Source organism: Furipterus horrens, unplaced genomic scaffold (assembly GCF_987537825.1).
Source record: "Furipterus horrens unplaced genomic scaffold, mFurHor1.1.pri manual_scaffold_10, whole genome shotgun sequence".
Taxonomy (NCBI): Eukaryota; Metazoa; Chordata; class Mammalia; order Chiroptera; family Furipteridae; genus Furipterus; species Furipterus horrens.
Genome location: NW_028327180.1, coordinates 37,234,595 through 37,256,150, shown reverse-complemented (window position 1 = coordinate 37,256,150; position 21,556 = coordinate 37,234,595). Strand labels below are relative to the sequence as shown.

At 53.2% G+C, this 21,556-nt stretch overlaps 2 protein-coding genes across 5 annotated transcripts in view; one reads left to right on the top strand and one right to left on the bottom strand.

Moving 5' to 3' along the window:
* Nucleotides 1-383: 383 nt before the first annotated feature.
* GAMT (guanidinoacetate N-methyltransferase) lies at nt 384-3,550 on the bottom strand. 2 transcript variants are annotated; one of them, XM_090289147.1, is made up of 6 exons: nt 3,287-3,547; nt 2,210-2,355; nt 1,983-2,046; nt 1,567-1,634; nt 1,314-1,424; nt 384-748 (listed from the first exon to the last, which is right to left on the bottom strand). In XM_090289147.1, exons 1-6 carry the CDS (start codon nt 3,465-3,467, stop codon nt 608-610), a joined length of 711 nt encoding a protein of 236 aa, XP_090145273.1. In that variant the 5' UTR covers nt 3,468-3,547; the 3' UTR covers nt 384-607. The 2 variants fall into 2 exon arrangements, with proteins under 2 accessions (XP_090145273.1, XP_090145274.1); XM_090289148.1 differs by lacking the exon at nt 1,314-1,424 and having other exon boundaries at nt 3,287-3,550.
* A 7,035-nt stretch (nt 3,551-10,585) lies between these two features.
* Nucleotides 10,586-21,556, top strand: part of SBNO2 (strawberry notch homolog 2) — a 53,543-nt gene continuing 42,572 nt past the window's right edge. The window contains exon 1 of one of the 3 annotated variants that reach the window (XM_090289140.1): nt 10,586-10,668. Coding sequence is in view for 1 of the 3 variants with exons in the window: in XM_090289138.1 (XP_090145264.1) it covers nt 14,167-14,361 (195 nt within the window). In the remaining 2 variants the exon portion in view is untranslated. Of the gene's footprint in view, nt 10,669-14,151; nt 14,362-21,556 lie in introns of those variants that run through there. The other 2 variants (XM_090289138.1, XM_090289139.1) reach the window with 2 other exon arrangements.

Genomic DNA, 21,556 nt, shown 5'->3' with positions numbered 1-21,556 from the left:
GGGTCCTATGAGAGTCCAGTGCTTTGTCTTGCTTTGTTTTGAGGTTCAGCCTGACTTAGTGGGACCAGAGACCCGTCTCAGTAGCCCAAGGACCTGGGCCTGGGGCTGCTACCTTCCTTGCAGTCCTGACCTAGTTCTGTACCCCCTTGGATCCCAGCTGCCAACCTCAGGGAAGGAGGGGCAGCTTCCCTGGCTGGCTGGGGGAAGGAGGCACAGGTGATTGATTGATGATGTCTCCCAGGGGCAGCATGGGGCTCATAGGCTTAACAATGAAACAGATAGCTTGCCCACTGGCTGCCTGTAGGTTCATTTAACAGATTTCTTTTTCTTTCTGGAGGGACAGGAGGAGTAAGTGAGAATGCACTTCTGTGTTGTGCTGCTGATTGGCCGGCCCAGTGTTAGCATTTATTTTTATCCCCCTGACCCTGGAAGTAGTATGGTACTGGTCCCCTTGCAGAGGTTAGGGAAGGTGGCCAGGGTCACACAGCTGATGCTGCCACAACTAGAACCCGGGCTGTGAGGCCAGAGCCTGAGCTTCTGTCCACAAAGGTATTGGGGGGTGGGGTGGGGAGTGTGGCATGCGTGGTTGAGCCCGTGGCCACCAGACTTAGTGCTTGGTAACCAGGGGTGTGATCATCTGTGGGAAGGCATAGTAGCGGCAGTCAGCAGGCGGGACCAGTTCCATCACCTGCGTGTGGATATTCTCCCTCCGGAAGCCTGCCTCCAGCAGCGCTGGCACCTGTGTCTCCTGTAACAGGGAAGTGCCAGGTCATGTTCAGGCTCTGGGGCCTCATGATACATATACAAGCACACACACACCCGGTGCCTACCCTTCCTCGTAGAGCATTGCTTAGTGCCAAGGCCCCCAGGGGCTGCAGCAGCCCCCACCCCAGGTCGAACTGCTGAGACAACATGGAAGCCTGGGTCTGAGTGGTGATCTCCAGGTGTCTAAACTGGGGAGGCAGCTTCCTAGCTGTCACAGGCTAACAGCTTGTCCTCGCAGGCAAAGGGAAGAGCTTGGTCAAAGGCCCTGAGACAAGTGTGGCTGAACCAGTAGGTGCACCCTGGCTGGAGGAGGGCCCAGTGAGGGGTATGAGGCCTGTTAGCCAGGTGGGGAGCATAGGCTGAGTCCCTATGTCCCAAGGGCACTGGGGAGGGATCTTACCCAATTTTCACACAGAGGGCACAATCTAACCAAGACAGCAGCTCAGAGGCAAGGGACCCTCCCAGGTCACAGGTGACTGCAGCTACTTCCCCAACCTGCCTGGGGTAAGGGGGAGAGGGGTGGGCCCAGGGAGCTTTAGCTGCTGCACCTCAAACATGGTAGTGATGTTGGAGTACTTGGACTTCATCAGCTCCCCCCAGGAGGTAAGGTTGCAGTAGGTGAGGACGCCCCCTGGCTTTAGCAGGCGAAAAGCGTGGGCCTAGAAGGGGGACAGAGGTCAGGAGGAAGATCAGAGAACCAAGTGGAAGGAGGGGTACCCTGTGTGTGGATGACAGATGCCTCCACCCAGCTAATCCCCATTGCTGGGGGCTGCAGACCCCCATCCCTCTGTGGGGTCGTACCCTGATAAAGTTGAACTGGTGTGTGTGCCAAGTTTCCTCGGACAGCGGGTAAGTGTCATACAGGATTCCTGCAATGGGAGAATGGAAGCCACATCATCAGGGCCAGCAGCAGCCATACCAGGACAGTGGCTACACACAGAGGTGGAACTCAAATACGGCCTAGGAACCCCAACATCTGTACCCCAAGTTCACTATGCTGCCACCTCTTCTAGGTATCATGTGCAATTCAGTCATTCCTTTTAGGTATCACCACACCCCTGCTGAGTGCCAGACCTTGTGTGTCTGTGCCCCCTACCCAGGCTCTGTTGCCCCAGTAACATGTCAGCACATGTGTTCTTTAGAAGGTCCCTCCTCCACAAGTGAGGAGGAGATTCAGGCAGAGGTTCCCCCTCATCCAGTGCCCAGAGCCCCCTCACCATCAAAGTGACCATCTGGCAGAGTAGGCGCCACATCTTCCCACAGGCCTTTCAAAGGAACCACCTTGGGGCAGGGGAGAAAAAGAGACGGCTGAGGGTCAGAGGGGCCCCTAGGACTTCACTGTAAGGAGTGGGCAGAGGAACTTCCAAGGGAGGATGACCCTCCCACCCCTGTACTTGAGACCACCCCAGGAATGGGTTGGGGTGCCTGCAGGCAGAAGTGGCACCTTGTGTGGCTGCTGCTGAGCCCAATCCTGGAGCCGCTGGAAGACACCGTCATTGCACTCAATGATCCAGTGCTCATCGATGGCAGCTTCTTGCACCTTGGAGGCTGCAATGGCCATGCCGAAGCCCACCTCCAGGACTCGGCCCCCTGGACACACAAAAGGCCGGGGCTGGGAGGCTACCTGGAGGAGGAGGCGCAGGGGTAGCGCCTTGACATAGAGGAACTAGGATAGGGGGGCACAGCAGGCATAGGGACATAGTGGCCCTGGGAGGGAACAGCGTGGGCTCTGGGCAGCGGCCAAAAAGGGATGGCCTGCAGCAAGGCCACAGAGCAGCTTTTGGGCTTGGGGGTGGGGGTGGGGGGTGGTCAGACCCTGGACTTTGAACCTGGTTCTGGCTGTGTACACCCATGGCACTGGTGGCATGCCACCGGTGCAGCTTATCTGTTGGTTACATTTCCCTCCCCCTCCCACCCTCTCCACGATGAAGTTCACAAGAGAAGGGAAAGGGAGGGCCAGGATTCCAGGCTGGGACCTGGAACAATCTTGGGGAGTACTCATTGCATCACAGACCACAGATGGAGGCCTAGGGGCCACACGTGTGGCCCCTGGGGACCTGAGCACCTCTCAGGCTCTGACACCAGAGCAGAGTCACCCCACCACAGCTGTCTCCAAGCGTCAGCTTTCCCAGAGCTATTCTTAGCTGGGGCGGGTGGGATGTCCTTCGCAGGAGCTCCTGACGTGTGCCTGGGTAGCGCCCTTGGCCCACCACCACCCTCTGTCCCTAACCTCAGGCGGCTGAGTTCCACCCAAGGTCCTGTAGCTGAGAACCAATCCCGGGGGTCCCAGCCTCATCTCCCCTGGAGAGGAAGTTCCCAGTACTTATGGGGCCCCTACTAGGTGTATACCCCATGCCCGCAGCACCCCCACCCCCGTTGTCGCCCTGCCCCGACCCCCCACCCCCGCTAGCAGCCCCATTCTCCAGGATAGGAAAGAGGCACGGAGAGCATCAGCCGGAGAGCAGACTGGCACCAGGTCTGATCTGCCCCAGTGCCTACACTCGAACCCGGCGCGGGTTACCTCTGGAGGCGGCGGCGACGGCCAGCGCGTACATGTAGGGGGTCTCCCAGCGCTCCATCACGGGCTTGCCCAGGATTTGCAGTTGCGTGTCCGATGTGTCGTAGGACGCGGGCGCAGCCAGCCACGCAGGCCTGCAATTCTCGCCAGGCATGAAGATGGGGGTCGCGGCAGGGGCGCTCATGCTGCAGGCGGACAGGCAACACAGACTTGGCCCAGACAAGAAGGGTTGGTTCTGACAGGGCCCTGGGGACGGGGCGGGGGGCGTTGCCGAGGGCGTGACGTGAGGAGGACGGGCCGGGACCTGGAGCGGACTGCTCAGTGCTTCGAGTGGCCCCTAGCGCTCCCTAGCGGCTGCCGAGGAGAATACGGCCCCACGTGGGTCAGGACCTCGGCCCTACCCTTCGCTGAGCCCGCAGCATTTGGGAAAGGAGCAGAGCAGCAGGGAGTCCTCAGGGTCCAGAGCTTCTCCTTTCACTCTCCTGCCTCAGTTTCCTCATATGTCAGCGCCTCCGAAGGCCCCTCTTCGTTGATGGGGTGAGAGGATCCAATGATTTTCCTGGCGTTGTTGGAAGTGCCTTAGATATTTTTTAAAAATCATTTAAACAATAAAAGAAATAAAAAAATAAAAAATAAAACCACAACAATAACCAAAGGAAAAAAAAAAATCATTCACTCTTCAGAGATGCTGCAGTGGGTTCTTTATTGTCTTCATTTCACAGATGGGGAAACTGGGGCTCCAATAGGCACAGCCAGCAGTCTCATGGCCTTGGAGGTGGGAGGGTGAGGACTCAGGATTAGAACCCCGATAGCCCCCACTTCGACCACATGCCCAGCTGCCTCTCCTCTTTCAGGAACTCACTTCATATCCCTGTAAGCTGAGGATCACCTGAGAACCCAGGATTCTGAGAGGGGGGCTCATCGTGCAGAGGCCTGCAGTTCTGGGGACCGAAAATGTTATCCCAGCAGTCTGCTGTCCCTCACGCCCAGGAAGTCAGGTAGGGCAGCCCTACAGCAACAAGCGGTTGAGGCCTTGTCCCAGCCAGGGTAGCCCCTTGGAGTCAGCTGCACCTTCTGCCTGCCTGCCTGGGACATACCCACAAGCATTGGCTTCCAGGCTCTGTAATGTGATTTCCCTTTTCCAGCTCTCTGCACTTTGGGTCACTGGCCATGAGCCCTAAACACTCCATTCCTGTCTTACCATTGAACATGTGGGGAAACAGGCTCAGAGACACTGAGGTCACAAGGTCTAAACCTAGCCAGCCTCTTAAACAGCTCTTGGGTTCCATCACTTCTCTGCATCTCTGTGTCCATCTCTCATAGCCCTGACTGAGCAAGCTCCAGACTCCTTCCCACAACCCCTGTCCACCACCTGAAGAGCTCTTGTGTCCCTTCTGCCCCCAGGCCTTTGTACATGCCATTCCCTTGGCCTGGACAGCTTCTGCTTTCTCCCTGACCTGGTGTGGGCCTCATGCTTGAGCATATACCTCCTCTGGGAGGCACCCCCAGGTATCCCCAGTCTGTTTTATCTCACAGCACTTCTCCTTGGCATTTCACTAACTGAAGGTATTTATTTCTTCATGGTTCTGTTGTTTGTCTGATGGTCTTGGTGCATAGAAAGTGCCTGCTTGATAAGTCCTGAGTGCACATTGGGATCTAATGCAGTTTGGATGTGACGTCACTAATATCAGGAGAATCTCAGGAAGGGGCAAATTAAGTAGATGTCATCAGACACCTGGATTGGTCTTATGCTGCTTTTCACATCATGTAATTTCATTCTGTCTAGTTTCCCCATCACCAGCCACCATCACGGGCACTGTGATGGACACTTTGCTGGCCTGTCTCCCAGTATCCTTGGGATGCCCAAGGGCCATGGCCCAGGATGCTCCCTTGTACATCCTGTGTAACCAGCTGGCACTCGCTAAATGTCACCCCACTCAAGGGATGCCCTGGAATGTCTGCCTGAGACAGAAGAATGAGGCTATATACATTCACTTGATATGTAATAAATCATCCCAAATGTAGCCACTAAAACAAATCACATTTATGATCTCAGTTTCTATGGGTCAGGAATCCAGGCACCGCCCAGTTGAGTCCTCTGCTTCACAACGTCTTACTAGCTGTAGTCAAGGTGCCTCTGGTGCTGATGCCTCATCTAAAAGCTCAGCCAGGGAAGGGTTCTTTCCAAACTCACTCACTGGTTGGCAGAATTCAATTCCTTTTGGGCTGTGGGCCCGTGGCCCTCAGTTCCTGGCCTGGGCCTCCTCAACATGACAATGTGCTTCATTGGAGCCAGCAAGAGAGAGCCTGCTAGCAACAAGAACTGGCACCCTTTATGAATTTTTATGCAACAAACTCCAACAGACATTAGGTGAAAAGGTAGAGTGGAGGCAGAATGTACCAGACTGTGTGAGGACAGTGTGTGTGTGGACAGGCTGGGGCATTGTCTCACTGAGATTGACCTGGAAGGACACAAGGAGCTAGTCATCATGGCCAGGGCACTTGAGGGGGGTGGGGTGGCTGTTAATATGGGTACACTTTTTATTGTGGTAAAATGCACAAAACATAAAATTTACCATCTTAACCATTGTTAAGTGTGCAGCTCAGTGGCATTAAACACATTTATTGTTGTGCAATCATCTGACTATCCATTAAACACTAACTCCCCATCCCACCTGGCCTCTGACTCCCACTATCTACTTTTTGCTTCTATGAACTTGACTCCTCTAGGGACCACATATGAGTGGAACCACACAGTATTTGTCCTTTTGTGTCTGGTTTATATGACTGAGCAGCATGTTCATCCACATTTTAGCAGGTGTCAGAATGTCCTTCTTTTTAAAGGCTAAATAATATTCCAGAGTGTGGATATCCCACGTTTCATTTATTTGTTCATCTGTGCATGGGCACAGTGGTTGTTTCCACCTTTAGCTGTTGTAAATCAGGCTGCTGTGAACAGTCATGTAGAGGTAAGTATCTGTTTGAGTCCCTGCTTTCAAGTCTGTGAATTTGAAATAAGTGGAGCTGCTGGATCACATGGTGATTCTATGTTTTTAATGTTTTGAGCAACTGCCAGACTTTCTTCCCAGACCTACTCTCCATGCTTCCAATCCAGTCCAAAGGGTTCTCATCCCATTGGCTGACTGCATACACCCACCGGCTGACATCATAGGGTCCTCACTCCATTGGTTAATTCCATATAACCATGTGACCCCCACCTTAGCCATTGCCTTGTCACAATAATTGATTGAACAAGGACATGTGACTGGGATTGGGCCAATCAGAATCTTGCCTTGAACTTTTACTGCCTCTGTTGGGGAAGAAGTGCTGACTTGCTGAGGCTGTGAAGCTGATGAGGGTATTTGGTCTGGAGGTGTTGGCACCATCTTTGTCCCCACAAAAAGTGAGACTGTTAAGGTAAAAGCCAAGATAGAGGATGACAGAGTCAAGAAATGGAGAGATGGATGAATCTTTGAGGCACTGTTTGAAGGTCTTGGGTCTAGTCGAGCCTGAAACCACCTGGGCCACTGTATCTCAACCACGGGCAATTCTACCCACCAGAGAACTCTGGCTGATGTCTGGGGACATTTGTGATTGTCATGACTGAAGGTTCTCTTGGCATTGAGTGGGTAGAGGCCAGGGATGCTGCTCAGTACAAAGAAACATCTGATCCCAAATGTCAGCCATGCTGAGGGAGGGGGAAAGAAACCAAGTTACATTTATCCCTGGACCTTTCAGTTCCATAAGTAAAAAAATTCCCATTAAAAACAAAACAAAACAAAAAGCCCATTTCAGTTTCTGTGAGTTGCAACCAAAAGATTCTAACCGATATGGGGGTAAGACACATGCAGTGAGGGAGTTTGGGAAATGGGAGCTGCAGGTGTCTGGCCTGGGGGGACTTCACCTCCATGAAGCACAGCACCCTGGATGGGATCAATAATCAGGTGGGAGGACATGGGTCAGGCCCTATACTTTGATTATTTTTAAAAATAGGCTAAGTTTTGCCCTGGCTGGTGTGGCTTGGTTGGTTGGGGCGTCATCCTGTGACCAAGAGGTTGAGGGTTCGATTCCCAGTCAGGGTACATACCTAGGTTGCGGGTCCCATACCCAGTCTGGGTGCATATGGGAGGCAGCCAATCGGTGTTTTTCTCTCACGTCTGTGTCCCTCTCTCTCCCTTCCTCTTTCTCTAAAAAAAAAAAAAAAAAAGAAAAAAACTGTCCTCGGGTGAGGATAAAAAAATGAAATAGACCTAGTTTTAGATTTACAGAAAAGTTGTAAAAAAAATAGAGAGAAATACCTGGCACACACTTTGCCCTGTTAACTTCTCATGGTAGCAGAGACATCTGTCATCAATACATTATAATTATTACCTAGAGTCCTCAGTTCCTTAATATTTCTTTATTCTTCCTTTAATGTCTCATTTCTGCCTCAGGACCCTACCTGATATTTAATTGTCATGTCACCTTAGGCCCCTCTGGACTATGATGGTTTCTCAGACTTTCCTTATTTTCGATTAGCTGGACAGTCTTGAGGACTGGTTGGATTATTTATAGACTGTCTCTCAGTTGAGGTTTGTCTGTTATTTGTCTTAGGGTTAGTTAGACGAGGTGATGGGTTTTGAGGGCAAGACCCCAGAGGCTGGGTGCCTTTCTCATTTCATCAGAACAAGGGTTCCTGCTGTCCACACAGGTGATCATAGTCAATGGCCACAGAACTTCTCGAGTATGGGGCCTGCTGATCAGAGCCAGAACCCCGACCTTGAACATTAGCAGGTCTGCAACATTGGTATTAGATGTGAGGAGGACCCAGCTGTGACATGTCACTCCGTTAATCGCCAGGGGTAATTATCGTTTTTTTCTTTTTTGATGAAATTTACATACAATTAATCATTTTAAAGTGTACAGTTCAGTGCCATTTAGTATATGTTGTGCAGCCACCACCTCCCTGTACTTCCAGAACATTCCATCATCTTAAGCTCTGGCTGGTGTGGCTCAGTGGACTGAGTGCCAGCCTGCAAACCAAAGGGTCGCTGGTTTGATTCCCAGTCAGGGCACATGCCTGGGTTGCAAGCTAGTCCCCCAGTTGGTGGCATGTGAGGAGCAACCACACATAGATGTTTCTCTCCTACCATTCCCCTCTCTCTGGAAGTAAATAAAACCTTTAAAAAAAAAATTTAAAAAAAGGAAACCCCATCCCTATCAGCAGTCATCCCCACTCCGAACCTTCCCCAGCCCCTGACAACCACTAGCCCACTTTCTGTCACTGTGGATATGCCTGTCCAGGGCATTTCACATAAATGGAATCACACACTGTGTGGCCTTTTGTGTCTGGCTTCTCTCACTGAGCATCATGTTTTTAAGGTTCATCATCGTTGTAGCAAGTGTCAGTGCTTTGCTCCTTCTCATGTTGAGTAATATTTCACTGTATGAATGGACACATCATGTTTTTCTGTTCATCTGCTGAGGTATATTTGATTTGTTTGCACTTCCTAGCTGTTATGAATCCTGCTGCTCTTAATTTGTCTTTTCAAACATTTTACCATAAAGTCCTCACCACATCCCAAGTCCCACTCCAAACACTTAATACATACTGGTCACACAGCTGCTGGATGGCAGAGCCAGGGTTTGAATGCCTGTGCTCTGCTGCTGAAGCTCCACTCTGCCAGTCATACTTGCAGCCTTGGGGACACAGAGATGACCAATAGGAAAGGAAAAATATTCTAGACCAGCTCTAATACTCACCCCCAATTTTTCACCTGTTGGAACCCGATTCTGGCCTTTGCCTGCAGATTGTGATGGGGATGCCCTAACTGGGGCTGTGGAGTCTGGCTTCCTCCACAGCCACTGGGACCTGACGTGAGTCACCCAGCTGGCTGCCCTGGAATTTCCCTGTGGGACAGGGCAGATCCAAGGTGAAGGTTCAGGAAGTCCCAGCGCAGGTGACATCAGTGTTCAGGGGGCAGGGAGATACAGCCTCAGGGAGGGTGGAGGCTCCATTCACCTTCTTGGACCTCCACGGGGTATTTATTTACATAGACTTGTCAACACATCAATGGAAGGTCCAGAAAGGACAAACACATCAATAACCTGTCCTGCATTCCCCACTCCCTTGTAGCCTGGGAGCATCATGGGGTAGGCTCTGTTCTCTATTGTGTCCCTGGGGCCTGGCCCCACAAGGTGCCCAGTAAATACTTCTCAGATGGATGTGTGGCCTCCTCCATCTTTTGGCCCACCTCCTCCTGTGATCACCTGTATCCCCTACCTCTACACACACACACCCTTGCTGCATCTCCCCTGGTACTCTAAATCCCCAATTAACTCCCCATCACTAAGGGACAAAGCCAAGCCAAGTCCCTCTCTGGCATAAGGTTGGGGTTGAGGGGGCATCCTGAAGGTCCTCCCCCCTCCCTCACCTCAACGGTTCTCCAGCTCCATCCTGGCTCACAATGGGCCCATGATATAAAGAAATCCAAAGTCTACCCCTGGCTGCTGTGGCTCAGTGGATTGAGCGTCGGTCTGCGAGCCAAGTGTTTGATTCCCAGTCAGGGCACATGACTAGGTTGCACGTCAGGTCCCCAGTTGGGAGCACAAGTGAGAGGCAACCACACAGTGATGTTTCTCTCCCTCTCTCCTTTCCCCTCTCTCTAAATAAATAAATAAATAAATAAATAAATAAATAAAAACAAATAAATTATTAAAAAAAAAAAAAAAAAGAAATCCAAAGTCTGACTCCTCTTCTTGGCTTCTGGCAACAGATCAACCTCCATGGCCTCCATCTTCCCACTAGATGAGCTTCAGAGGTGTGGCTCCTCAGTGCAACCCTGCCCAGCTTATGTGGGCAGATCCAGTGACCTCCAGCTCCAATTGACCATACCATTCCATTGCTCCATAACCTTCCATAGCTCACTACTGCCTCCAGGATAAAGGCCTTGCCCTAATTCTCTGGGGGGCCCAGGATTCCTCCCACCTCCTCCCCAGTCTCACTGACCTGCTCCTTGATGCCTCCCCCCATAACTCCCAGTTCCTAACAATCCTTCCCCTCTGGGCTTGACTGGTGAACAGCTGATTTTCCTTCTCATTCTTACCAGCACCCCACCCTCAGGGCCCAGCCCTGACTCAAGCTGGGGGGTACTCTGTTAGGTGTCACATTTAACCTCCTACAGCTTGAGTGCCTCAGCCTCAGACAGAGGCAGGGAGGCCTGTCTGGGGCGGATCTCAAACCTGTTGGACAAGTTTGCTGTTCCCTGAAGTTGTCCTGGCTTCGAGGCAGCTTTGGCCAAGCCTGGCAGGATCCTGCTTGGGCCTCAGGCCAGGCCAGGACGGCACCAAGGGAGCTGCAACCTACCAGCCAGAACCACCTGAGGACACCTTGGGACAAGTGGCAGGTGGGCCAAGATAAAGGAAGGGGAGGATGGCTAACCAGACAGAGGTTTGGACAAACTGACAGAGATGGAGAGAGAGACATAGAGAGGGAGGGAAAGAAGGAGAGTGACTGGGAGAGTAAGGCCTAGGGTAACAGAATGGTTTGTATGACCTGGGAGGACCCTGTAGCTCTTGCCTCAGTCCCCTCTTCTGCACCATGGGAAGGGCTTGACTGAGGTTAGAGAGGGAAAGAGGGGCATGAAAGAAGGGCGGGGAAAGAAGGAAGGAGTAGGAGCGAGAAGAGGGGGGCAGGAATGGAGCCACTGGCCTGGGTAGGGGTGGCAGCGAGGGGAAGTGGGTGTGGAAAGGAGAAGTGGTGAGGGACCCAGGCCCAGGAGTGGCCGGGAGGGAGGTGCTCCTGTTGATCAGGAACGCCAGGGGCTTTCCAGAATGTGGAGAAACAGGAAGTGGCTTTGTCCCCGCCCCCAATTGCTAGGGCCAGGCCCACCTGCCCAGCCTCACCTGCCCAGGTCTGAGAAACCTGCCTCCCTGGGCGTGCCCTCTGCTTGCCTCTGTCTCCTTGACTGCAAGGTGGGCATAGCTCTGGAGTCCCTCCCAGGAGGAAAACTGAGACTGGGGATCTAACCAGTGGCACCTCCCAAATGGGGAAACTGAGGGTAGCCCAAGTCTCTCATGGGTTCACAAGGAAGATCCCAGGGGATCTGACCTGCTAGTCTGTCTGAAGTTTTCTACTCTTTGTAGTAATTAAAATAGCTGACCCTCACTTTGAACTCACTGCACACTCTCTCTTGTCTGTGTGTTGGGTCTTCTGACCATGCCCCTTTAGCAGAGGAGACACAGAGGCTCAGAAAGAGGCAGCTGCCTTCTCAGGCCTCCCCTGTCTGGCTCTGGGACCCTATTTCTGTCTGATCTCTGCACGTTGGATCTCCCAATTTCACCAATAAAATATAGCACTCCTGGGTATATGTGAATTTCAGATACATGGAGGCTACTTCAATGTAAACATGTCCCAAATATTGACTGGGTTGTACTTTCACTAAAAAATTACTCTTCGTGTACCTGCAATTCAAATGTAACTGGACATCTTGTGTTTTCTATGGTAACCCTACTTCCACGAGCCTGGGCATGGTGTGCGGGGGGAACTCTGGTCTTGTGTGAGCACTGTCCCCACTGCAGATGGTGCCTTGGGAACATGTGACTGTTGAACGTTAACTTAGGTGACCCTGTGGTCCAGAAGCGTCACCCACAGACATGCTCATGGGTAAATACTAGCTATTTGAACAACTTAAAAGACAGCTGCTATTCTTCACCATCCCCATCTCACAGGTGGGGAAAAGAGAGGCACAGAGAGGTTAAGTAATTTTCTAGGGTCACACAGCACATAAACACAACTGGACAGGGGCTGGATTTAGAGCTCCAGAACAATGTCCCTTCTGCTCTCCCAGGCTGCTTCTTTCGATTCCCTGGAAATCCCCAAATCTGACTAATTCCCTAGACATCCCCAGACTTGGCAGATTCCTCTATGCTGAGATGGCTGGACCCACCCTGGCCTGGGCAAACTGCCCCAACTTCAAGTGAAATTACCCATAAAGACCTTGTGGTTCCCCAAGGTGGACGTGGCAGAGGTTAAGTCCACGCCTCCCCACCACTTGTGACCTCAGGCCAGCTACTGACCAGTCCTGCGCCTTGGTTTCCTCACCAGCAAAATGCAGGTAACACCAGCCCTTGCCTCCGAGGGCCATTGGGAGCAGGGGTGGCCTTGTGTGTTGTGACTTGGACTACACCGAGGCCCCTCATTCAGGTCGGGAACCTCTGCTTGTCTTTAAAAAAAAATTTTTTTTATTGATTTGAGTGAGAGGAAGGGGGAGAGAGAGAGAGGGAAAGAGGGAGAGAAACATTGGCTTGTTGTTCCACTTATTTATGCATTCATTGGTTGATTCTTGTGATCGAGTCTGCAACGTTGGCTTATTGGGACAACCCTTGTAGCTCAGGGCTGCCCCTGCTTGGTTTAATTTCTGCTGGCACCACCTTGAAATTCTGAACCCTTTTTAAACAAGAGGCCCTACGTTGTCATTCCTCATTGTTCCCTGTAAATTGTGTGGTTGTTGGTGGGTGCAAAGAACTGGGAAAATGCAACCATAACCAGACACCAAGTCTGCTTATTCACCCTTCTGAATCTTCAGTGTCTGTTGTTCAACTTGCTTTCTTTTCTTTAGTTCCAAAAAATAGTTTCAATGTCAAAGTTACAACCCAGATTGCCAAAGCAATAGTTATTCTGGATAAATCGCTTCTCTGTGGGTCTCAGTTTCCCCTTCTGCTATCCTGTGCTTGTGGGTTTGGGTACAAAGGTCTTTGGACTGGATTTTGTAGGACAAAAAGGTTTTAAACATACTCTTCCCCTTACCAAACCAGTCCTTTGAGCAGCTTTTATACTTTGCCTGGACTACCCTTCCTACTCTTGTCTGTCTGGCAAACTCCTACTTAAACTTTAAAGGCCCAGTGTTAATATCCCCTCCTCCCTGCAGCCCTCTGTGATGCCTTAGGCAGAGACATCACCCCTCCCTGGGCCTCAGGCCAGATCTTGCAGATGAGAGTGTCTGGTCTTGTTTTGTCTCCCCTAGACTGGAGGCTTCCTGGGGGCAGGGCTGAGAACTGAGTTCTTTTTAGGGCCCCAGCTTTGCTTAGTTCAAGACCAGGAACAGAGTAGCATCCATAAAAGTTCACTGAATTAATAGATAAGCACTAGAGAGGTGACCTGTTATTTCGGGGGTTGGAATGGGTGGTGGCAGCGCCTTCATTGCCCATAACTAGGCTGGGGAGGAAATTGTGCCTCCCACACTGGATCTGCCTGAACTGGCCAACCCACCCCATGGTGGGTCCAGTGGGCTCAAGTCACATGAAAACTGCTTTCTGTGCCAGGGCCTGGCCCAGTCCTCTCCCTCTCAAGTGTGGCAAATCCAGTCTGCATCAGGCTCCTGGAAGCCCTAATGGGGAGGAAGCCAGCAGGGATGAAGCCAGCAGGGATCCACTCAGATCCCTGTGGCCCTGCACCCTGCAGGAGAGGATACTGCTCTCTCTCCCAGAGGCCCCTGGGACTTACCAGAACCCCCACCCCAAGTGCCAGGCTCCATGTTGGGGGCCCCAAGGTCGTAGAATTCCTATTCGGCTGGGGAGACATATTAATGAGCCAAACTACTATTGGTGGAGAGGCGATCAAGGGAGTGAGCATGACTCGGTGGGTGGACAGAAACCATTTCAGGAGATTTCAAGAAAGTCTCTGAGAAGGGGGCTTTAGTGGTAAGATCTGGGTTGCGCAAGAACCCCAGGGGTTTATGGTCAAGAGTGAGAGTGCACTAGGGGAGGCCAGAGCCCGTGCAAAGGCCTGGAGGTCGAAGAGGTTGGGTCTATACTCATGTTGCAGAGGAGGAAATAGAGGCAAGCAAGGGTAAACCACGTGCCAGGGTCTCCACAGTAGCTGGCGGGGTCGGAATTCAAATCTAATGCCCACGGAGCCCCAGCCCCTCACCCGGCTCAAGAGGCAAAGTCGGCACCACGCCCACGGCCCGCCCACCTGGGACTCCGCCCCGCGGCATGACCGGAAGTGCGCGAGGTTCCCAAGATGTCGCCCGAAACCCGGAAGTGAGTGCGGCTGCGGCGAAGCCCAGAGAAACGGAGGCGGCCGGACCGGGTATGAGGTGAGGCGCGTCCGGCCCGACCCCAGCCCCGTCTTCGCTGACCCTGCTTGGCAAGAGCCTCGCTCTCCGGCCTGTCTGGGCCCCGTCACCCCGGGCCGGGGTTTCCGGGATTCTAGGGTCGCGGGCGGGGGGAGCGCGGCGGCTTGTCCCCGCCCTTCCCGGCGACCCCCGACCCTGGGCTGCTCTATGACCCCTGTCTGACACGCCTCAGGGCGAGCCCTCACCCAGGTCTTCGGTGATTCCCTGATCCCTCCCTTCTTGGTGATCCCGTATCCCGCGCTTTTTATTGACCCAGAGAACTTTAATTCTTTGGTGACCCTTGACTCCGCTCTTCTCGGTGACACCCCAGAATCTTGTGACCCCGACATCTCCTAACCGCTCCCCCGCGATTTCTTGATCCCTCCCTTCTTGTGATCCTCAGTCTCTCTGACTCCAGACCCTCCCTTTTTAGGGGGCCCCTGATCTCTCCCATCTTGGTGACTCTTGGCTCCAGGCTTCTTGGGGTTTCCTTCACTTTTCTCCTCAGTGTCCCCCCTCCAGGTCCCCTCCTTTCCTGGCTTCTGTCCCCAGAGCTCCAAGAAGGGCACACACCCTTGGCTTTGGGATGGGGCCTTGCTGATGTCAGCTGACCTGGCAAAGCGTATTGGGGTAGGAATGTCACCCAGAGTTGGCAGTGAAACCCGGCAGCCAATTCAGGCACGGGGTGGGAGGGTGCAGAGATGGCCCCCACCCCAGAAGTGGGAGGAGAAGCAGCCTGTGTGGGTGGATGGGGAAGGCAAGGCTGCCAGGTGGGTCCTGCCCACCAGAGATTTCTAGCTCCGAAGATCCCCAGAGCAGGTGGGCTCTGGAGGGACTGGGTATGGACAGCCAGATGGGAATTAGGGAGTTGGTGGAGTGTCTCCCTGCATAACATTATTAAGGTTCTAGAAAGGGAAAAAGAACTGAGGCTTCTGCTTCCCCGAATGTGCCTTGGACCCACCTGCCCTGATATCCTTCCTGCCTGTCCACTGCCCCCCTAGGCTGGGTTTCGTGCCATCTGTTTGCACTGAGTAGAGGAGAGTGCCTGGTTGGAAGCTGGCTGTGATGAAGCTTGCTGGCAGTTTGGGGCAGGTGGTGAGTGTTTCAGGGTGTGACAAGGGAGCTGGTGTTGGATTGAGTTTAGCTGGGAACATGCCTACCTGCTGCTGGGCATGGTTGAGTCTCCCTGTAGGAGTAGAAAGGTTCAAGGAAAATGGGGTTGGGGTCTCAGAGGCTGCAGACCCTGGAGGGAAGAAAGGCTACCTGTTACATGCATTGAAACCCCAGAGATAGAGGCTGGCCTCAGTGATGTGAGGCGTGCCCCTCCTCTAAGTTAGGCAGTTCAGGGCTGAACCTGACCTGGCATTGGCTTTTGCCTGCCTTGGGCTCTGGGTGCCTGGCTGTTTGCTGGGTGGCACCTTGCTCTTGTGGACCCTGTGAGCAAAGGAATGACCCTTTCTTTGAGGTTGAGACCTGGGGCCCCATGGGCTAGCCCATCTGCATCGTTTCTTCCACGTACCCTGGATTTTCCCAGGAGAGGCCCCAGAGGTGGGTGATGGCTGCTCAGGGATGTCTTCTTGGGGGCCACTGTCTCATAGTGCCACCTGCCTTGAGTCCTTGTGGTGAACACTGAACCTGTAAGCTGGGCCACTGGGTGCGTGGGCCAGGGAAGGACAGGACAGGCTGTGGGAATGGGCAGGGGCAGGGCCCCCCATGGTGAGGGAAACACATGGAGGTTTCTGGCAAACCCTGAGGAGCCCCATAAGTGCTAGACACTGTCCCCAGAGAAAAGCCAGTGCTAGGACCCAGGGGAAGGCTCTCTGGGGTTTTGGAAGACATGAGGGCACTTTTAACTCTTGAGTGTCTGAGCAGATGTCTGCTCATACCTGGCTGGAGTCAGGACTTGCCTGGTGTGTGTGTGTGTGTGTGCGTGTGTGTGTGTGTTGGGGGGAGATATCTGTGCTCTGGCAGAGGGGTGGGGGAGCCCTGGGACCAGAAGAGGATCTGGATTTCCAGGGGAGGCAATTGGTTTTGAAATTGGGGCTGGCTAGACCAGCTGCAGGTGGGCAGGTGGGAAGCCCGGGGTAAGCTTTGTGACCTTGGACCAGTCACTGCCTTCACCTGGGGGGAAACCACAGCCAGATCCTCACAGCCCACACCCCTGTTCTCCACCAGGATATGACCAACCCAGGCAGGCCCAGCTTGGTTGTAGCAAAGTCTCAGATGCCCCTCCAGCTGGACCGGCCGGAAACGCTGACCCAGCACAGGGCTCTGGCCACGTGAGCAAGCTTAGTCGAAATAAAGAGGCAACTGTGTTCAGTCCCCAGAGGCCACCTCCCCCCAGGATGGCCTCTCCCTGATGAAGCCTTTACTGCCAGCCTGGGGGGTAATGTAATATCAGAGTGTAAGCACAGCCCGAGGCTGACACGGCTGAGTGGAGAGGCAGCTTCCTGTGGCACCAACACAGTCCGGGGTCTTCATGTGTGTCTATGTGTGCATGAGTGTGGGGGCACAGGTTTTGTGTGTATATGTGTGCAGCACGTGCATGTACATGTGTATGCATGTGAATGTGGTGCATGTTTTGCATGAGCATGTATACGAGTGTTTTGTGCTGAGTACATGTGTGTTTGTGTCCATGTCTGTTCTCTGCATGTACATGTAAGCGGGCTCATACACGAGCATGCATGTGTATGTGCGTGTGTTGCATGTTCACACTCAAAAGTCATGTTACTATGTGCCACACATGAGTGTGCCATACATGTGTGTGTGTGTGTTCGGTTCATTGTGGGCAGGCTTTGGGTGTCTCCAGCCACTTTTTTCCCGGCACAGAACATTGTGGTCAGATTGCAGGGAGGCTGGGCATGGTAGGCTGCTGGGTGTAACCAGAGTGTGGTCACACAGACCTGGTCCAGGCCTGGCCTGGATACTGCTCGACCCCATCTTTTTGCCCATGCCCATGCATGGCCTTGGGTCTTGGTGTCTCTGAAGCACCTGGCAAGTGTAGGTCCCCTCTCTCCTGAGTGGAATCCCTAGTCCCTGTCCTTTGGAATTACCCTCTCTCTCCTCCTGCCATTGGCAGTTCCATCCCACGTGAGTGGACTGAGGGGCTGAGACGGAAAGCAGACTTTCTTTATCGTCCCGCTGATTGTGACAACTGCCCTTAGATCTTCTATTTCTCTCACTGGGAGCCTTGGCCACCCTGACAGCAGGCAGGTGACTCAGGTGAGGGCCTGAACTGTGGTTTCTGATGCTGGGGCTTCATCACTGGTTGCCCTGGGCTTGCCAGGGCCCCTGAGGTGGCAGAGACAAGACCTGTTGTTTATGTTCTAAAACATGGATGAACCTTCAAAAATGTGCTCAGTGAGAGAAGCCTGACACAAAAGGCCACATAGTATGTGATCTCATTTATGTGAAATGTCCAGAACAAGCAAATCCACAGAGACAAGAAGTGGGTTCATAGTTGTCAGGGACTGAGAAGAGGATGAGGGTGATTGCAGATGGGGACAGGCTTCTTTTGGGGGTGATGGAATATTCTGGAAATAGATAATGATGCTGGTTGCACAACCCTGTGAATGAATGCACTAGAAACCCCTGAGGTGTACATTGTAATGGGTGAAGGGTGTGGTATGTGAATTGTGTCTTCATAAAACAAAGTGTTAAAAAAGGAAAAGAAAGAAAACAGGGCCTATCTTCGTTCCTCCAATGCCCACATGCTGTGGCCTGGGGGTGGGTGGCCTATGGGAGTGGCTTGAGTGTGGCTCCCTACTGCCAGCTTATATGCGGGCACTGGGTGGTTTGTCAAGTTCTTTCCCTGGCCCCATGGGGAGGGCAGAGGAGATGCCATATTCCATGTTATGGAAGATGAATGAGGCTTCCTGGGCACTCCTCACTAAGACCCTGCTCTGCCCTGAACCAGTACATCCTGCAAGAGGTGATCCTGGGGAATCTGGACTCCTAATGCAGGGACGCCTTGGGTGGGATGTGAGTGGGTAGGGATCTGGGAATGGGAGGCCTAGAAAGCAGCTCCTGCCTAAAGTCAACTCAGAGGGAGGCAGTGGGCTGGGGGATGGCACTTCCCTGGGCCTCCTGTAGGTTCCCCTGATTGGCTGGGACACCTCTGCAATGAAGCCAGGTAACAGCAAGGAGGAGAGTGACCCTAGAGTTGATGCGAAGCCCCCCTCCCCCCAATTCACTATTTACATGTAACTTCCTGGGTCAGCTGTGGGGGTTTCCCTCCCCCTGTGCTGTCCACAGGGCAGTAAAAGTGTCCACAGTGTGGATGTCAGGGGCACAGCCCAGGGAAGCCAATGAGGCTGTTAAGGAAAGGCCTGCTCACTGTCTCTGATGTTTCTGATACCTCCTCTGAGCCTGTCACCTGGAGTGTGGAACCCTGCCAATCTGTGCTCTAGCTAGGCACACGGTGCCCTCTACTTCCAGAACATGTTTGGGCACTAACCTCCAGCCATGATGCACTCTTCCCAGTCAGCATGTAGAACAGGCCCCCAGCTCCCCATCAGATTGGCCTCCGTCCCCTTAGGATAAATCCCAAGTGAAACTGAAAGAGGCCTTGATCCTTTTGCTCCAAGGTCTCATAAGCAATGCCTCCACGCCTGGAAGGCTGTCACCCATTTCCTGGGAGTCCGCCCTGAGGTTAAAGGGCCACTGACACAGGAAACTGAGATGGCAGGAAGGAAGAGGGGTCCAGTTGGGGTCCCAGCAGGCAGGAAACTTATTTTTTAAATATTGACTTATTTATTTTTAAAGAGCGGGTAAAAGAGGGAGAAAGTAAGGGAGATAAAACATGGATGTGCAGGAGAAACATCAATCAGTTGCCTCTCACAGGAACCCTGACTAGAAGTCATGTGCCCAGACAGGGAATTGAACTGGTGCCCTTTCACTTTGTGGAATGACGCCCAACCAACTGAGCCACACTGGTCAGAGCTGGGCAATAAACTTTTATGGCCCTGACTCACCTGCAGAGATGGCCCCATAGGTGCCAGGAGTGCCTGCTGTCCCTCCCCAACCTGTAGCCCTCTTGAGTCTGGCCATAGTGAGAAGGCATCTTCCACACAGGTAAACTGAGGAAAGGCTCACCCCCAGGAACTGGGACAGCACAGGTGTTGGGTGGGGAAAACACACTCATGCCCCCTCATGCCCTTGACTCTTCCTGTGGCTGGGTCTGTATGGCCAGAGCTCAGCAGGGTTGCTCCAGGGTCCAAGATGGTTTTGGCGGTTTAGGGGTATAATTCTGCCCTGAAGGCTGTGAAGTGGGGGTGTAGGACGTCTTCTCACGACCACCAAGCCCATGGTCAGTCTGAGCTTGGTGCTGGTGACAGAGTATGGGAGCCTCCCCTCATGTCACCAATGAATATGCAAGCTGGCCTGGCCAGTGGCATTTGGCCCACTGTTTTGGGTGGACTCAGGGTGAATGAGATCCCAGGTGGATGTTGGGGGCTGTCAGGGACAGCCCTGGGGGGTGCTGGGTGGGAACAGAGGGACTAGGCAGCTCCATTTCCAGCACTGTGGGAACTTGGAGGAAGACGCCCCACAGGGAGGGTTGAGCATGACGGCTGAACTGCCAGCTTTGAGAAATAAGGGGCTGCCACCTCCAAATCCAGACCTGCCGCTTCTCTTGAAAAACCAGCCTTTCTGGAAGCCTGGACCACATTCCTGCGCCAGCCAGGCCTCACAGCCAGGCCCCACTGCCCGGCCCTTCCAAGGGCCCTGGGGAGGCTTCCGGAAGAGGGGGCCGTGTGGGCTTTGCTGCTCAAGGTAACTATGGGGAGCAGGGCCTGCATCCCCAGAGCCTGTCACTGAGCGGGAACAGGAGGCCTTGCTGCCTGATGGTCCACTTGCGAGCTGTGTCCTATCTCAGTAACAGCCCAGAGCCATCCCTGCCCTAGTCCTGGGACCTGTGGACATATTGCCTCACATGGCAGACGGGTTTTGTAGATGGAGAGGGGCTTGGCAGATGAGATTAAGTTGAGGATTCTGACATGGTGATCGTGGATTCCCAGGAGGCCCAGTGTCATCACAGAGTCCTCATAAACAGAGAACTTTCTCCACTGGAGGCTGAAGGGAAGTAAGAGACTTGAAGTTTAAGGAGGCACATGTGCTGCTGATGTCTGTGAAGATGAGGAGGAGCAGAGCATGATGGAGACACGGTCAGGCAGCCCCCAGAAGCCAAGGCCCAGCCCTGCTGGCAACTTTGTGAGCTCAGAAACAGCTTCTCCCCAGAGGATGCAGCACAGAGCCTGGCCTGGGAGTCCCAGGGCCGAGGTGGCAGGCTGGCCCGGACTTGTAGCCCACAGATCTGTGGGAGGGCCCGCTGTGCCATTTCAAGCTGCCAAGTTTGTGGTCACTTGTCACAGAAGGAAAAATGGGTCCAGGTTCTGTTGGCAGGTCTTGGGGTTCCTGCCACTGCGATTTGGAGGCCTTTGCCTTTTTCCCCAGAGAGGGCACAGGGTGTAGCCCAGTCTGAAGCCAGGATGGGCCTCCTCCTCCTTTGCACTTCCGGCTAGGGCAAAAACCCCTTATGATGTTCTTGGCACTAGGCTGGACAGAAGGAGCCCAAGGAGGGTGTTGACTACACACACCACTCATCTAGGACTAGTGTGACCTGGCTGTGAGCAGCACCAGCTTCTCTCCTGCTTGGGGGTCTCCGAGGGGTTGGGTAGAGAGACATGGCATGCTGTGCCAGGAGGGACAGTCCACCCTCCACATGAACCCCAGACAGACGGCAGAAGTTGGTGTCAAAGGACCAGGAAGTCATTCGCTGAGGGGAAGAAGACCTGAGGGTCAGAGGAGACCACAAGCTCAATGTGTCTAAAGCTTTTTAAAGACCACAAGTAAGCACAAGAACTAAGCAGGCACTTCCCAGAAAAGAATGCCTGCACAGAAGATGCGCGGCCTCCTGAAGTCTGCACAACTCTGCTGAGTCCTTATAAACTCAGAGGCTGCCCTGGGGTCTAAGTTGTTTTATAAAACACCCACCTCATCAAACAGCTGTCAGAGTATCATCATCCTGCTGTGCCCTGCTTGGAGCTATCACAGTGGTCCCCTGGTCTGTTCTGGACAAGTGGACTGGTCTGTGGTCTTGCAGTCAGCAGATGCATTGGCTGGAGACAGCCAGCCAAGGTGCTCACTAATCCATGCACCTGGAACCTATCCTGAGGGC

Excerpts from the sequence above, each read along its gene's own strand:
- GAMT (XM_090289147.1), bottom strand. The coding sequence starts at position 3,467 with ATGAGCGCCCCTGCCGCGACCCCCATCTTCATGCCTGGCGAGAATTGC. Across the intron at positions 2,356-3,286 it reads CGTCGCCGCCGCCTCCAGAG|GGGGCCGAGTCCTGGAGGTG; the intron begins GTAACCCGCGCC and ends TTGTGTGTCCAG. Across the intron at positions 2,047-2,209 it reads CTCAGCAGCAGCCACACAAG|GTGGTTCCTTTGAAAGGCCT; the intron begins GTGCCACTTCTG and ends CCCTGCCCCAAG.